The sequence below is a fragment of the Phyllostomus discolor genome, chromosome 13 (assembly GCF_004126475.2).
Source record: "Phyllostomus discolor isolate MPI-MPIP mPhyDis1 chromosome 13, mPhyDis1.pri.v3, whole genome shotgun sequence".
Taxonomy (NCBI): Eukaryota; Metazoa; Chordata; class Mammalia; order Chiroptera; family Phyllostomidae; genus Phyllostomus; species Phyllostomus discolor.
The window spans coordinates 41374343-41390946 of NC_040915.2; the positions used below are offsets into that span (position 1 = coordinate 41374343).

General features: G+C 72.2%; 1 protein-coding gene across 16 annotated transcripts in view; it reads right to left on the minus strand.

The window, feature by feature from the left end:
* Nucleotides 1-16604, minus strand: part of FBRSL1 (fibrosin like 1) — a 43606-nt gene that overhangs the window by 11559 nt on the left and 15443 nt on the right. For 13 of the 16 annotated variants that reach the window (XM_036014885.1, XM_036014878.1, XM_036014871.1 and 10 more), the window contains exons 3-5: nucleotides 11187-11294; nucleotides 9735-9770; nucleotides 2463-2492 (exon numbers count right to left, since the gene is read on the minus strand). In XM_036014885.1, coding sequence (XP_035870778.1) covers nucleotides 2463-2492; nucleotides 9735-9770; nucleotides 11187-11294 — 174 coding nt within the window. The remainder of the gene's footprint in view (nucleotides 1-2462; nucleotides 2493-9734; nucleotides 9771-11186; nucleotides 11295-16604) is intronic. The other 3 variants (XM_036014876.1, XM_036014875.1, XM_036014882.1) reach the window with 3 other exon arrangements.

A 16604-nucleotide genomic window follows, 5' to 3' on the forward strand; every position in this document is an offset into this window, starting at 1 on the left:
CCCCCGCCGGCCTGGGCCCCCCGAGACGGCCCGTCTCCCGGCGCAACCCGCCTAGCCGGACCCCTGGCCGGGGGCGTGCATGTCCGCCACACCGGTTTGGCACACTGGGCGGCTTTCGGGGACCTCTGGACCCCCGAGCGCCGTCGGGCGCAGCGAGGGGCCGGGCGGTGAAGGGCGCACTGCTGGCGGGCGCGCGGGCAGCGGCCAGTGAGCGCGGGCGGGCGGGGAGGAGGCGGGGCGCGGGCAGGCCCGACTAATCCAGCCCCGAGGCGCGGATCTGCCCACTTGGGGCTCCGAGCGCTGGCGGTCCCGGGGAACGCTGTGTGGGCCCCACTCCTCCCTGGCTCAAAGACACGAGTATGGACGACTCCCCTATGCCCAGTGTACAGAGGGGGAAACTGAGTCACAAAGCGGCAAGGCCGAGGAGCTGGACTCGAAGGACGACAGGTCCCCTGCACCTGTCCGACCTGAGCTCTGCCCTCCCTGAACCCCCGTCTCACTGTCTCGGAAGCGGCGATGCCCAGTGGGAGACAGCAGCGGTCACCCCACGTGCAGAGTGGCTACCCTGACCAGCCCTGGCACCCGCGGGCCACCCGGTGGGCGGAAGCCAACTTCAGGCCGGTAGGAAGCAGCGCCCCACGGGAAGGCCGTGCGCGTGTGCACCGGACACCCACCCGGCCGCCCCGGAGAGCGACGGGAGGAAGCCCACGCAGCTCGCCGGGGCGGAGGCGCCCACCGCTCGGCGGCCGCGGGGCCGGGGCCCCAGGCCGGCTCTGGAGGGGTGTCCAGGGGCCCAGGGGCAGGGCCTGCGGAGCCCCGTGCCTGCGCGGTGGGCAGTAGCAGCCGCCCTCGCCCTGGGAACCGGGCCAGACCCTGCGCTGGGCCAGCACCGTCCTCCCTGGAGGCCGGTCAGACACACGCGGACACGCAGGCCGGCACGCACGCAGAGAACCTCCCACCCGAGGACACAGGCTCCCGCAGGGCCGGCCCTCGGCCACGCGTTCTGCTGGAACTGTTTCCCACACACGCGGGTTCCCGCCGGCCCCGCCCCACACTCCCTAAGCCCCGGGAGTCCGCCGCGGGGGCTGCCTGCAGCCCCCTGCGGTCAGCAGTCCCTGGCGGGCAGCACCACCGAGTCCCGGCAACCGCGACCCCGAGAGCTCGTCCAGGGACGACCAGTGAGACCCTGGGGGCGAGGCCCATGAGGGCAGAAGGCAGACTGGAGCCGGGGGCCGCAGGGACCCCCGGAGCCTCCGGAGGGAGCTCAGCCCGGGGCCCCTGGGCGCCCAACCCCTGGCCTCCAGCAACGGGACAGGACGAGCGCCTGAGCTCCACGGGGCTTCCTGAGGAACGAACGGTGTGCGTAAGTGTGCACACAGGTGTGTGCGCACCGTGTGTGAACGCACATGCGTGTGAGTGTTCACGACGCAGGGAAGACGTTGGGCGCTGCCCCTCCCGACGGCGCGGCAGGGACGGGGCCTCTCCGAGGAGGTCCCTGCCCGGCTCGTCCCAGCCGCCGCTGCCCCCGCCCCCGCCGAAGCCCTGTCCAGCAAAGCAGCCGAGGCTCCGAGTGTGGAGGGGCGGCGGTGGGGGCTCAGTCCGCGGCCGGGGCCAGCCCTGGGCGGTGCTGCCGTCCTGTCCAGCCCCACCCCCGCCCTGTTCCTGCAGCCCTGGAGCCGCTGCAGCTGGAGCCAGGGCGGCCAAGCGCTGGCGGGGGGCCTGGCCGGGAGGCCAGACAGACATCCCTCGGGAGACGGCTGCGGCCACAGAGCAGGACGGGGTGCCGGCCAGCCGCCTGGTGCGCCCCACGTAACTCCTGCCCCCACGTTTTCTCAAGGCAGCAGCCGCAGGCGCCGGCCGCCCTCCCGCAGAGGGGCAGGCGTTCCCGGGGCCTGTTCCGTGGGCCGGCCTGCACCCCGGCCTCCAGGGCCACCGCCGGCTGCAGAGGGGACCTCAGACCCCGGCAGGTGTGGGAGAAGCCAACTGGCCGGAGGCCCGGAGCCCAGGTCTTACCCACCCCGACCGCGGCCGGCAGGTGCGTGTCCCCGCAGCCCACCCAGCGCACGGAGCGGTGGAGCTCACGGCTCTCCTGCCCAACCCGCAGGCGCGGCTGCCCTGGTCCCTGCGCCTGTCCACCCGGAGACCCCGGGTGTCGGCCGGCTGGTGTTTCCCGTCCACCGGGCGTCCAGCGTGTGGCCAGCTCCGTGGAGCAAAGGCTCCTGGGGACGAGCAGGGGTCGGGGAGGCCAAGGAGCTGCTGGCGGCCACTCGGGGTGTCAGCCGGCGGCCAGGCTCCCGGTGAGGGCAGGCGACGCTGATGTGCCCGCCCACGTCCTCACACTCGCAGTCCTGGACCCGCTGGGAGGACACTCGGCCTCCCTGCCTGGACCGGCCTCACCCGGCGGGTGCCAGAGCGAGGGGGGAGTTGGGGCGCCGGGGCAGAGGTCAGCGGAGGGGGCTTACCTTGTCGTCCCCGTCGCTCTCGCTGTCGCACTGTGGGGAGAGAGAGGGAGGTCAGCACCGAGGGCACACGCAGCCCCCCGCACTGGGCCGGCGGGAGCCCCAGGGAAGCCAAGGGGTGTCAGCAGGGTGGGCGTGGCGCAGGCCAGACAGAGGAGCCCCCGACAGGCAGACCCAGCCACCCAGAGCAGACACGGGGCAGTGTCAGCCATGGAGCCCCTGCCCCGGCCAGCTGGAGCCCCTCCTCAGCCCAGGGCCGGTAGGGAGGGCGAGGGGCAGGGGTGCTGAGACCCCCGGGGGGAGGTGAGGGGTCAGGACAGGCTGAGGCCGGACGGGCCGCCCGCTCGCCGCCCACGCGGCGCCGAGGGGAAGCTAGCCCACGTCGGAGCAGCTGGTTGAGGGGAGATCAGGATGATGACCACGCAAACCAGCCAGAAGGGCGGCTCCGGAAACCACGGCAGCCCCCCCCCCCGCCCCCCGGAGACCGTGCAGAACTCGCAGCCCCGTGGTGCGCATCCAGTGAGCTCCCAGAGCACCTCTCTGGGCCCACCGCCGCCGGGCGCCGTCCCGGGCTCGGGACGCATGGGTCCAGCCCCCTCCACACAGGGCAGAGGGGGGTCTGGGAAGGGGGGCCGGAGGGGCAAGCAGAGGTCGCTGCACACGAGCAGGGGCCAACTCCGACCACGGAGCCGGGGGAGGCCGGGGGGGAGCCAGGGCACTGACCGGCGCTTGGGGTGGTCCTGTGCCGGGACAGGGGTAAGGGTGTGGGGCGGTGGCCGGGGGGTGTCAGGAGCCCCTGCCCACACCGATGCTGACTGGTGGAGCTGCCAGAGACCCCCCTCCCCCGCCATCGGCCTCTCCCTGCTTAACCGGTGGCTCCGAGCCCGAGAGGGGAACCACATGCCCGTCACCTGGCCGGGGTCGGGCCCGGTGTGCACTGGCCTCCGCCCGGGGCCCAGGACCCCGTCTCCCCCACCGCTCTCCGCCGGGCGGGTCGGCGTCGCCCTGGAGCCTAAGCATGTGGCAGCACGGAGGGCTGGGGGAGCTCCCCAGAGCGCGCACGGACCCCCGTAACTAACTGCCCGGCACACGCCTGTCAGCCACAGCGCCGACGACCCTGGTTACTAAGTCCTGCAGGGTTAACGTCTCACTGCAGCGGAGCTGGGGCTGAGCACGGCCGTGAGTCAGGGCAAGGAGGGAAAAGCCACGTCTGTCCTGTGCGGGCTGCCTGGGGGAGGCGGCCTTCTTGGCCGGGCTGGGCGGGGCCACCCTGGGAGCCCCAAGGGGGGGGGGGGGGGTCCAGGTGGGCGTCACGGAGGAAGGGCAGGCCCCAGGACCCACGGGGACAAGTGTGTCGGAGGGGAGCCGCCACCGGCGCTGATGCTGTGCAGCCTCGGGCAGCCCCCCCAGCCCCCCACCCCCGTCTCTGCGCCTCGGTCGGGGCGTCTGGGAGCCAGAGACCGCGGGGCGGCTGTGCAGCGCTGATGAGGGGACCACAGGCAAAGGCCAGGACGGTGCCGGCAGTGTCTCGGCACGGTGCAGCGTGACGGCGTCGCCAGCACATCTTCATCACACCATCGTCACCACCGTCACCCTCGTCACCACCACCGGCTCTGTCATGGCTGTCTCCCAGCAATCGGAGCACGAGGGGCCCCCGCTGGGGGCTGACCACACGAGCCGGAGGGGGCGGGGGGCATCCATGAGGCGTCTCGCAGACCAGGAAGCGCCTGCTCTCGCTCACGCCCCGAGCGCTGAGGCCCGAAGGGCGAGCCCCTGGCGCCGACGCAAGGCCTCTGCTCACCCCGAGTCCACGCCCAGCAGCAGCACACAGCACACCCGGCCACCCCTCCCGGCCACCCGTCCGACGCCGTCCCCCCAGCCCGTCCCCCCGTTGGGCCCGAGGGTCCCGGCCCTGACTGCATGGCAGCGTCACGTGGGGCAGGCACCCCTGCAGCCCTGGCGGCCCGCGCAAGGCCCCCCGAGGGGCAGGCACGGCCACTCGGCGAGTGCCAGGCTGGAGGCAAACGGGAGCTCCCGGCTGCGCACCCCAGAGCCCCCCACCTCCACGCCCCCACACCCTAGGGTCATCGTGTGTCACCCGTGCTAACAGGTGTGAGGTGGGAGCACCGGAGGGTCTCCATGTGTCACCCAGGCCCACGGGTGGCCTTCCCAGATCCCCACCCATGGGTGGGTAGTGGCCTGAGAAGCCCCAGCTGGGCAGGACGGCACCTGGGCCTGGTTCAGCCCAAATCTGGAGAATTCTGAGGGTGAGCAGTTCCATTCCCAGGCAGGGCACAGGCCTGGGGTGGGGGCCAGGTCCCCAGCAGGGGGCGCACAAGAGGCAACCACACACTGACATTTCTCTCCACCTCTTTCTCCCTCCCTTCCCCCTCTCTAAAAATAAATGTGAAAAGTTTTTAAAAAGAATACTGTTGAAAAAAGTAACAAATAAAAAAACCTGGAGACTTCTCATGAATGCCCAAGCCTGCACCCACCTCACCGGGAATGGGGAGCCCCGAGCCCACGGGACGGCTCTGCTGTGCCCCGGCCCCGAGTGCTGCCCGTCGTGTGCTGGGAAGCGCCCCACGCAGGGGCCTGCGGCCGCACCAGGGCTCACATCCTGCTTCCTCTGTGCGCGGGGGCTGTGACCACCCCCACCTCTCCGGGCCGCGGTCTCCCTGTCCGCCAGCGGGGCAGGGCCTCCCCCCCCAGGGGGGGGCCACGAGTTCCAGTTCCACGAGTCGGGCGGGCTGAGGGCTCCGACAGCCGCTGGCAGCCAGGGCTCCGCAGGAGCGACCTGCCGTCACCATCACCACCATCGTCCCCTTCACCACCACCGGCATCATCATCTTCATCATCTTTGTCACCGTCCCCCTGGGGGCCGGCAGAGCAAAGTACTGGACCCCACCTCACTTCAGGGGTCAGGGAGGGCCCCCCCCCGCAGAGCCCCAGCAGCCAGAGCCACAAACACCACAGGCCCCGGGGCCCAAGCGGGAGAGGCCGGCAGCGGAAGCTCTGCTCCGCCCGCCCGGGCGCGGGGGGCAGAGGTCAGACCCCACAGCCGGGGCGGCACTGCTGGGGCCCGAGGTGGGCACGCGCGATTTTCTGGGGCCGGGGAAGCCGGGGAAGCCGGGGAGCTCCAGGCGGCGGCAGTGCCCCGTGCGGGCAGGGCTCCCCGGCCTGCGTGTGCGTGCGCGTCCCGGGCCGTGCTCAGGCCTCTCCCACTGGGCACCCTGCCCGGTGGGTGCTCCCCCCGCAGTGTCCTGGCCACGCCTGGCCCGGGGCCCGGGCACTCGGGGGTCCCAGCAAGTGACCTCTCGCTCACCCGACCCTCCGCTGCTCACAAGGACGTGGGGGCAGGGCAGAGTGCCCACCGCTGGCCGGGGAGCGCCCCCCCAAGGTGCTCACCTCCCTTCCCGGGCGGCAAAGGCTCCGTGGAGACACAGGACAGGACAGAGCCAACCAAGCGGCTCGGCGGCGGCGGGCCGGGAGCAGCCGGGAGGGGGCGGGTGGACAGGCCAGTTTCATCCTGGGTCTGGGCTCCGCCCGGGGGCAGCCCTGGCACTGTGAGGCTGGCAGGAGAGGGGACTCCTGAGGCCCTGCCGTTGGGGAACCCACCACAGACCGACCAGCTGACGTGCGACGGGAAACTGAGGCAGAGCAGTCAGACCCGCACGGGGGCCCCAGCACTGCGCCCGAGGGCCGGGGGCCACCCCCACATGGGGTCACTGCTGCACCCCCGCTGGTCACGCGCGTCCGGGCGGTCGCCCGAGAGCTGCTCTCGTGCAAGCAGCTAATTCACTTCCAGGAGTGTTGACGCTTGGAAGCAAACGAGGCACTAATTACCCAATTAACGAGTAAGTTGCTGCAGCCTAACAGCCGGGTGGAGCAGACGCCCCCAGAGCGGACGGCAAGCGAGACCCACTCCGCAGAGACCCACGCGGCACCGGCACTGTCCCAGGTGCCCGGGGGCCCCTCGCCGGGACCCCACAGTCCCTCAGGACGCAGTCCCAGGCAGGGGCTGGTGGGGCCCGGCCCACCCTCGGGCGCACCCACTGTCCCTGGAGGGGCTGCTCCGTGCCCCCCCGCTGCCCCAGGGCCCCTGACGGCAGGGTCCGCCCACCCCCGCTCGACACCCCGTGCCCCTCTCCTGTCCCCACCTGCCCCCCCCCCGTGGCCCCCACCACAGGCCGCACCCTGGGGCCCCTCGTACGCCTCCCGCCCCGGCCCACCCATGCCGTCGGCCAGGCCCCCCCGCGGGCGGGTCGGACAGCAAACCCATCTGTCTCCCTGGCTCTCATCAGTGGCTCTTCCCTCACGGCCCTCGCGGGGCCTGAACAGTCGATGAGCCCGTGTCACTGAAGGAGTGAGACACAGCCCCCGGCCCCGCCGCACACGCTGACCTTTCGCAGAGCCGACCGTGTTAATACATTCTCGTGTTGTCAGGCTCAAAGTGCTAACTGCCTTATGAATTATTCATCAACACGAGAAGTCTTAACAGAGCACGGTTAACATTAATTCCGGCCCGTGAGCCCGGCAGCCCGGCCTGCCCCACGTAACTGAATCTCGGCTCCCAGCAGCCCGCCGGCGCGCCCTGGCCGCTCGGCCCTCTGGCTGCGGCCCCAGCGGGCGTGCCCAGGCCTCAGCGTTGGACCCACGTCGCGGCGGGGCCACGCGAGGGCACCGGCCCTCCCAGGGGCCACCGCGCCAGACCCACAGCTGCCTTGGCCTCTGGGGGCCCCTCTGATCTGCCCCACTACGCACAGGAGACCCCGGGCTGCAGGAGAACGGCCCTGAGCTGAGCCTGCGAGGCAGTGAGACACAGCGGCCCCGGCGGGTGGCGCCTTCGAGAGCATGGAGGCCCCTTGGGCGAGTGGCTGGAGGAGAGGCCCGTGGAGGCACAGCCGGGGCGTCTGGGGAGCCCCGCCTGGCACCCCCCATGTGGGGCTGTCCCTGCGAAGTGACGGGGCCCAAATCCACGGCCTGCCCAGCGCCTGGCCCCACGCCGCCCGGTCACCGGGCTCGCAGGCCTGCTCCCGGTCCCGGGGAAGCAGGAGGAGGGGCTCTCACTCACAGGCGGCTGGAAGAGGCCTGCGAGACTCGCTGGGGCTTTCTCATGGGCGGGTGGGCACACCCAGCCCTCGCCTGCCTGCCGCTTTGCTCAACCCCCGGCCCGCACGGCTCTGCCCCCAGTCAGCCCCCAGCAGGCAGCGCCTCGAGCTCCGGCGCAGACCCGTGCGGAGGGCGGAGGAGCTCGGCCGGGCCCACCCTTCCTCGTCTCGGCCCCAGATGCACCTGCACCCCGCTCCACTCGCCCTCAGTGTGTCCCCCCCCCCGGCTGCCCCCGACCACCAGCACAGGTGCCCCCGCGGCATCACCATCTAGGGCCCCTGCTGCTGGCCTCCCCGCCCCTCCCGCCAGGACAGTGGCCCCGAGGCCTGTTCTGCTGCGGCTCCAGCCGCCACCGCTGGCGCCCTCCCTGCCGGGCTCCACTTGGGCTCCACTGGGGCACCCTTCGGGGGGCCTGTCTGTCGTCTGCTCCCTCTCCGCTCTGTCTGGGGGTGCACAGCTGCCCCTGCCCTCGGGAAGCTGAGGGCAGAGGCCCCTGAGGCCACAGGCCCCCAGGGCCACCCCACCCCCTGGGGCCACAGCCACTGGCCCAGGGCCACAGGGGGGCCCCCACGACGACCTCCACATCAGGGCCTGCCTCCCTGGGGGTTTAACCACAGGCGTGTCCAAGGCTCCAAGGGGGCTGGGGCTGACCGCCGGCACTGACCCCGACCACCCAGGAGAAATGAGGGACGACAAGGGCAGGGACAGGGGGAAGGGCGGGGTGAGTGGGAGCCACGGACGCACCCGGTGCCTGAGAGGCCAGCCCGGAGGGCGGCTGGGCACGGGCCAGGGCTGTCACTGCAGGGAGGTGGGGAGCCCCAGCCCCACACACACGCACCCACAGGGGCTGCCACGAGGGCCCCGGCCCCACAGGCGCAGGTGCACCCACACCTGCACCCACACCTGAGCATGGTGCTCAGGCAGGCGGGACTCAGGCCGGCCCTGAGCTGGGACGTCGGGGGAGGACGCAGCTCCCTGGGCTCCAGGGAGAGGCCGGCAGGTTTTACTGCTTCTGTACGAGTTACGGCCACTTGGCAGTGGCCCGAGGAGCCGGGTAACGAACGCCATAAACCCGCCTCGTGAAGACGACCCCAACGGCAGGGCCACGGCAAGGCCCCCGCTGGGGGGGTGGGGGGGGCTCGGGAGGTACTGCCGTCTAGCGGCTGCGGGCTGAGTGCTGGGCAGCTCCTGGCGTGGGCATGGGGGCACCTGCCCACCAGCCCCGCGAAGAGAGAAAGTGTCCACCCGCCGCGGGCACCCCAACCCGCTCCCCAGGCCGGAGTCCTGCCCACAGAGCTCCAACACCGCCCGGGGGGCAGGGCCCACGGCACCGTGCATCTGACAGCTGAGGGGCAGGGGGCGCCTCACCCCCCCACCCCGGGGCCCAGGCCGCACCTGCCCTCCCCCCACCCCCCGTCCTGGCCCTCCCCTTCCCAGCCCGCATCGCGCAGCAGGTCTGCCTGCCCAGCTCTCGCCGGAGCCAGTGTCTGGCCAGCGCTGCTTGGCCAACAGTCAACCCATGTGGGGACTGACCACCAACCATGACTGTGAGGATGGACACTCGGGGCAGCAGGGGGCCAGCGCCCAGAGAGTGCGGCCCCCCAAGCCTGGGCAGCCTGGGGCGGAGGTGCAGGGGCCACAGGAGAACCAGCGGGTTGGCCTCACACACGACGAAAGGCCACCGTGACCCAGAGAGCCGGCCAGGCCAGGCAGCTCCGGGCCTCCAGTCAACCAGCGGCTTCCAGGAGGTAGGGGGGGCCCAGGCCCCAGGCCCCGGGGAGCCCGCGGGGCAGTGAACCCGCAGAAGCCCCCGGGCCTGCGGTCACGAACGCTTCTCTGAGTCGAAGCCCCGGGGGAGGCAGGGCTGCTCCCCGGGGACGAGCTGGGGCAGAGGGCGGCCCTGCCTGCGGGCCTCACGCCCGTGTCCAGGCCTCTCTGGGGAGCCACTGGGGGGGCGTGCAGGACGGTGGGGGGGGCGGCTGCTCCATGTCCGGGACCCCCAAGCCCAAGTGACACTCGACCAGACCCCACTTCCCCTGAACCCCCCCTCCGCTTCAGCCCCAGCCCCAGCCCCGGGCAGCCCCCTCTCCCGGCCAGCTGCTGTCACCAGGGCCGCTCTGTCTGGACGGGACAGGGCTGGGGGCGGGCGGGGCGGGCACTTACGGAGTAGCCTCTGCCGGAGACCGCCTGCGCCGAGCTCTGCGGGAAGGAAGGGCACCGTCAGTCCCCCGGCTGCAGCCCCGCAGGAGCCTTGGCAAGGCCTGCGGCGGGGGGTCGGGGCTGGGGGCTGGAGCCGCGGAGAGGACACAGCCCAGCATCTCCACCCTGACGGCCTCGGCCGAACCTGAGGCCCGGGGTTCGGAGGAGGAGCTGCACAGGCGACCTCAGGACCTCCCACGTCCGGGGCCGTGGCCTAGAGGCCCCGGGAGGCCCCTGGGTGCCTGGGTCCTGGGACCGGCCTCCCTCTGCCTCAGCGGGCGTTCCGGGTCCGACGGGAGGAAGCCGTTAGGGAGGAGGTGGCTCTCAGCCCCCACCTCACAGGGAGGGGTCACCACACTGGTCCCAAGGCCCGGGCTGGGGGAGGGGTTGCAGGAGGGAGCACATGGACCGAACGGGGGTCCCGCGGCAGAGACTCTTCCAAGTGAGCCCGGCCCCCTCGGCCGAGGGCCGCTCCCTTGCGCACAGGGACCCCCGTCCAGCCTCGGCGGGGGCTGTGGGACCCCTCCTGTCCACAGCAGACTCTAGCAAGACCCTCAGTCGGCTCCTGGGGGTCTCCCTGGGGCAGAGCTCACCTGGCCGCCCAGGCTGGGGCACCCTGCTGGGCTCAGAAGCCCCTGCGCTCTCCAGGGCCGACAACCAGGGCAGCGGAAGTAGGGCGCCTGCGGCCCCAGACAGCCACCGGCCTATTTTCCCGTCCGTGGCAGCACGACTGAGCTGGGCAATTGGGCCTCCTGCGGCCTTCGGCCCTCCCCCACCCTCCGTTTAAATGGTAATGAGGACGGCCAGGTCTCGGCGGGCTCTCCTGCAGCCGGGGTCCAGCCGACTGAGGGCCCCTCTTCCACTCCAGCCCTGGCTGCGTCCACCCACCCCCTTCCTCCAAGCTCTGAGTTATGGACCCCCGTGGTAGGGGCCACCAAGTCCCCCCCCCACTGGCCAAATCCCGGGTTGACCCCACACTGGGTCCCAGGCCACCTCTAGGAACCTGAGCTCAGGGGCCTGTCTTCGGGACACCACAGGTGTGTCCCCAGACTCAGGGAACCTCAGCGTCCAGGCTGCCCACCGCCCGCTGTCCCGGGGGCACGAGAAGGGTGTGGGGGCTGGCGTCTGCCCGAGACCTGCAGCCCCAGGCCCAGCGGGTGCCCGCTGCACGGCGCAGGCCCACTCCCCTCGTGCCGCCTCCTGCCCCCTCCGGCCACCCGCCTGAGCCCACCCAGAGGGGCGGAGGCCCCCCGCACCCCCTGCACAGCCTCCGAGGGCTCCTGGCCCCTTCAAAGCTCAAGCCCTGCTCCTCCTCCAAACCCCTCCCAACGGGGAACCCCGCCTGGCGAGAAGCGGTGCCACGGCAGCCGGCGTATCTGCGGGAGGCACCCGGGCCCCGCGTGCCGGGGTACTCACGTCGCTGAGCCGGTCCCGGGAGGTGCTCCGCCGGGAGCTGCCGGCCTCGAGGAAGCCGTCGTCCTCGCTGTTGCAGTCAGCCCCTCCGGGCGCGGGCGCGGCCTTCATCTGGGGACAGGACAGGCGGCTCAGCACGCAGACCGGGTCCCCCACGGGCGCCCGGGCCAGGGCGCGGCCCGGGCCAGGTGCCCAGCCCCGCCCAAAGGGGCCGAGCCCAGGGCGGGAGCAGGGAGGGGGCGCTGCCCAGGGGGAGGAGACGCACCCGAGAGCACCCAGCCCCGCGAGGCTCTGGGCCCCTCTCCCACCCTGTGGACGACCTCCAGGCTCCCCGGGGGGGCTGCCCCGCCCCCCCGAGCCACGCCGGGCACACGGCGGCAGTCCCTGGGCGCCGGGGAGGCCGGTGGCAGCAGCCCCCACAGACCTGCCCTCAACCGCAGGCCGGCACCAGGCCGGGATGCCGACGGCCGTGGGAGCCGTGGGAGCTGTGGGAGCGAGGGCCCCGCTGGGCCTCCGTCCGGTCGCCTGCTGCCCCCACAGAGCAGCTCTCTGCTCCTCGCACGGGAGCCCCAGCAGGCGCCGGGCGCCGTCCGCTGCCGCCGCAGGAGGAGCGGCCCGCGGGGCTGAGCTGATGGAAGGGGCAGTGGGCCCGGAGCGCCGTGTCCCCTCCTGTTTCCTTGGGAGTGACGACTGACCTCGCAGAGCTGCAGCGGGCGCTCGCCCAGCCCAGCCCAGCCCAGCCCAGCCCTCACCCTCTGGAGTCCGGCCCCACCCCTGCCGAGGGACCCCCGTGACCCCGGTCCCACGTGCTGCCCCGCCCCGCAGGCCCGGCAGGGGGCGCCGGAGGGTGTGCAGCGAGAGTCAGCAGGGGCGCTGGCTGCACCCTGGGAGCCCCTGGACTCCGCCCCCCTGCAGGCCCAGCAGCGAGCTCCGCCAGGAGGCCCTCAGAGCCCCTGCTCCCCGGGGTCCCCTCAGCCCCTGAGATGGGGCTGCAGCCCTCAGAAGCTGCAGGCCCCGTGCCGTGACTGGCAGAGCGCGAAGCACCAGACAGAGCGGCATCCGCCCGCAACTGGGGCCCCGGGGAGACAAGGCCCCCGGGCGGCCCCGACCCCGACCCCGAGCGCGCAGGGGTGGCGAGGCCCCAACTTTCGTCTTCAGGCCAGAGCCCGAGCGGTCTGGCCGTCCTGGGGCCCCGCCTGCTTCCGGGCTCCCCGGGAGCCTCGCTGGCCAGCTACACCAGGGGCCGGGCCTGCCACGCCTCTGTCCCCAGAAAGAGCGAGAGACAGACCAGCACCCCGATGCCTGCAAGGCACGCCCAGGGCCAGAAGGTGCCCTGACCCGGGCCCATCCGCCCGCCCGCCCAGTGCCCCCTGCGTGCCCACGAGCTGGCTCCGCCCCCGGCAGTGAGCAAAACGCCTGCGCAGGGGCCGCCTTCCGCCAGCAGGTGGCCCAGGTGCTGAGGAAGGACCGGCAGGGGAGGACTGGCTCTGGGTTCGAGAGTGGGGCGGTGGGCCGTGAGGCGGGGTAAGGGGCTGGCTGGAGAGGGGAGCCCTAACCACATCGGGCACCTGGGTTTGCTGTGGTGCAAACACACCCCAGCTGGTTGCAGCCACCGACAGTGGGACAAGAGGAACGCAAAACTCCTGAGCAGTGGCCCTGGGCTCCTGCAAGGTGGCATGTCACCAGAAGGTGCCCCAGGAGGCGGGGAGAGGACCCCCCTCCCTCAGACTCCCAAGCATGGCTGGGGCACTGCCACCAGACCCCGGGGTGGGGGACGTCGGTCATCCGGGGTCCTCGGCTTTGGGGGCGGAACAGCAAGGCCCCGTGCCCCTCCCCCACAGGGCCCCAGCACGGGTGGGGGTGCGTGGCGGCGGTCCAGGGGCCCTGCCGAGAAGGGCAACCCCCAGGCTGTGGGAGTCAGGAAAACGGGGACACACGAGGAGCTGCCTGCACCCCTCTCTCCTCAGCCCTGGGGAACGTCCGGCAGTCTCACCCTCAGACGAGCCCGCGGCACGGAGCCCTCGGGCGCACACGCGCAGGCTGGGGCCGCTGGGCCACACCACCCCAAGTGCACACAGGGGAGGGGGCGGGGCAGGGATGGGGGGAGGCCTGGGTGTCCTGAGAAGGGAGCCCTGGCTGGGGCCACCCGCAGACCCCCACAGACCAGCTGAGGGACAGGCCCCGCCCGGGCAGCGGGGCCGGGAGTGCACCGAGGTGCACAGTGTGACCAGCTCCTTCCAGAAGTTGCTCCCAGGTGCCCTCCGGGGCTGCAGCCACCAGGCTGGACCAGGGCCCCCGGCTCCCAGGGCCCCAAGGGAAGTGCCTGTCTCCTGCGTTAGGCAGCCGGTGCCCAGTGGGCGGGGCCGTGGGCGGGGATGCCCACGGGTCCCCACGGCCAGCACCGTGTCAGGGAGCAGGCTGCTGCCCTCGGAGGCTGGCCACCCCCCCCCCCCGAGACTCCAGTTTCCCCCGGGACTTGGACAGACGCACAGACGGGTGAGCAGACACGGGCCGGGGCGGCAGCAGGTCCTCCCCCGAGGGCACCGGAGGCCCAGGGCTGTGTGCTGCCGGAGCGGGCCCTCTGGGCTCTATCGCCCCCACCCCCATCACGTTTCGGCCAGCCCGCTCCACTGCTGCGCCCATCTGCCCCAAGGCCCAACGGCCTGGTCCCAGCCCCCCGCCCAGCCCCCGCCCAGCCCCCGCCCAGAGTGAGTTTTCAGAAACAATGCGTCAGCTCCATCGCTGTCCTGCTCAGAGCTCCGCAGGGGTCCCGGGCAGGGACATCTGCGCTGCGACCGGCCGGCCCCCGGCTCCCACCTCACAGCCTTGCTCACACCAGGCACGGGCCCCCTCCCCCAGGACGCTGGCCAGGAGGCCTCTGGTCACTCGGGCCTCACTGACGTGCACCTCCTGGGAGAGGCTCCCCTGACCCCCTGGCCCAAAGGGACCCGTCCCTCCCCAGGAGGGCCTGTTGTCACCTCGAGTCCCCCACGCAGCTGAGCTCCGCGTGGGCTGGGACGGCTGTCTGTCCCGCTCACTGGGGCAGCCAGTGCCCCCACACCAGGGTCCATGCCGTGCTCCCTGTCCAGGCCACACGGGGAAGGTGCTCAGGGACCGCGGGCAGCCTCCGTGGAGCACCCCACGACTGAGCCTGCTGCTCCCCGAGAATGCAGGCCCCAGGCACTGGGGTCGGAGGCACCGAGTGTCTGAGCGCTGTGATGGGGGGAGGCGCTGCCGGGACAGTGGCCCCGGGGGGAACCTGGGCCCATGTGCAGTGAGTGTCACTACCACCCCCGCAGCACAGGGTCTGAGACAGGCACGGGGGGCTGAGCCCCAGGTCCGCTCCCTGGGCAGTGCCCAGGGTTGTGGCCCATGGTGGGCAGGCACTTCAGGGCCCGGGGTGTGGGTGGCAGGCAGGGCACAGCAGGGGACCCTTGGGAGCCCCATGGCGGCCCTCGGCCACAGCCCGGCGTGAGGAGCTGGGGGCAGGAGCCGTGGCCATCCACAGCGGCCAGACTTGGACACGCTCCATGGCTCCAGCATGGCTCAGAGACGGGACTCGAACCGACTCTCTGACCCCGAACACCCTCGGGGGGGTGTCCCCCAGGGCCACACGGCCAGCACGCCGCCCGGCGGGTCCCCGACCACATGCACGCCTGCCGGGAGACGGGTGGGGACCTTCTGGAAGGACTCGACCAGCCCGTCTGGCAACCGCCTCACGGGCGACGACACCCTGAACGTGGTGGACAAGCGGGTGCGGCAGACAGACGGGGCGAGGGGCGCAGGTGGCCGGCGCGCCCGCTTCCCGCCCTCTCCCGCCAATGTTCCGCCCCGGCCCCTCGCCCCGGCTCGGCTACAGGCCTGGGGGGCGCAGGGGGGCAACGGGCCGACCCCCACCCAGGCCGGGGGAGGAGGGTCAGGCCCCAAGGACCTCGTGGGGCACACCCCGGACTCAGGACCGAGGGCAGAAGGAACCTTCCAGAACAACAGGGCTCCTCAGAGGAGACTCGGGGCACACGGGCAGGGAAGCAGGAGGCCGACAGGCCGGCAGCTGCCTCGGCAGTTTCCCTGGAGGGAAGGGTCAAGGTCACAGCCACAGATTCTGGACCCGAGCCCCCGGGGGTGGAGGCCGGCCTCAGCCCCTCCCCCATTTGTCTTGGGTGAGTCACTGAGCTGCCCCCAGGTCCTCATCTGACAAACGAGGCGCCCCAAGGCCCGCCTCCAGGGGACAGATACCGGAGCCACGGAGGGCTGGCGGCAGGGCAGTGCGGGCCAACGCTGGGCTCCAGGTCAGCGCCGCTGTGACCGCGGGCCCCGCAGGACCAGGAAGGGCCGTGGCCGTCAGCCTGTCCGAGACCTGACACAGCACAGGCCCCACATCCTGCCGGTAGGTGCCCCTGCTCACCTGTCTAACGACATCGTTCTGGATCTGGGGAGCTAAACACACGCTGAGGTAGGTCTCGCTCATCCTGGCTGCTGCAGCACAGTGGGCTGAGCACGGGCTGTGAGCCAAACCAAACGGTCCCTGGTTCGATTCCCAGTCAGGGCACAGGCCTGGGTTGTGGGCCAGGTTCCCAGTAGGGCGCCTGAGAGACAGCCACACACTGATGTTTCTCTCTCTTTCTCCCTCCCTTTCCCTCTCTAAAAGTAAATAAATAAAATCTTCAAAAAAGAAGAAAGAGTCCAACGAAACTCCCTTTCTCAGGGTTACACGGCCCCGGGAGCACCCACCGCTTCGTGGCTGCCGAGCCCCTGGCCTCCCACGGGGCTCTGCCCCGCCCGCAGGCCGGAGCCCCGGAGCCGCCTGCTAAGCAGAGCCCTGGCCTCAGCCCCCGCCCCACAGGCCTGGGGCACACTTCTCGCCGATCCCCCCAGGAGAGGGTGGTGGCCGGCCACCTACTTCACACCTGCCTGGCTTTGGGGACCTGCCAGGGTGCCGGCGGGTGACCGCATGTCCCCACCCAGGGAGGGGCCCGCCTGTGTCCTGGCCCGGCAGCAGCACGGCCGCCCTGCTCTTCTCGCACCAAGCGGCTGAACCACATTCTGCCCGCTGTTTCCGCTGTTTCAGCAGAGGCCCCGCCGGCCAGGGCATCTGCTCTGCTCAGGACGGCCGCTCAGGGCCGGGAGCTGTGCCTGGTGACGGTGACACTCGTGGCAAACTCCCCAGTGAGCCGTTGAGGGGTTCATCTTGCCTGGGTGTTTGCTGCATGGGGGGGGCAGGACCCGTCAGGAGGGACTGGGCACGTATGGGAGGCCGGGCCCCCAGGCACAGCCCCCCAGGCGCAGCCCCGTGTTCACGAGGCCGACCCGCAGCCCCCAGGAACTCTACCAGCCTGGTGTGCGCGGTGTGGGCAGCGCCGGGTGTGGCGTGGCGTGCAGACCCGCCTAGAGCACTAGGAGCAGCCGACCTGCCAGGGGCCA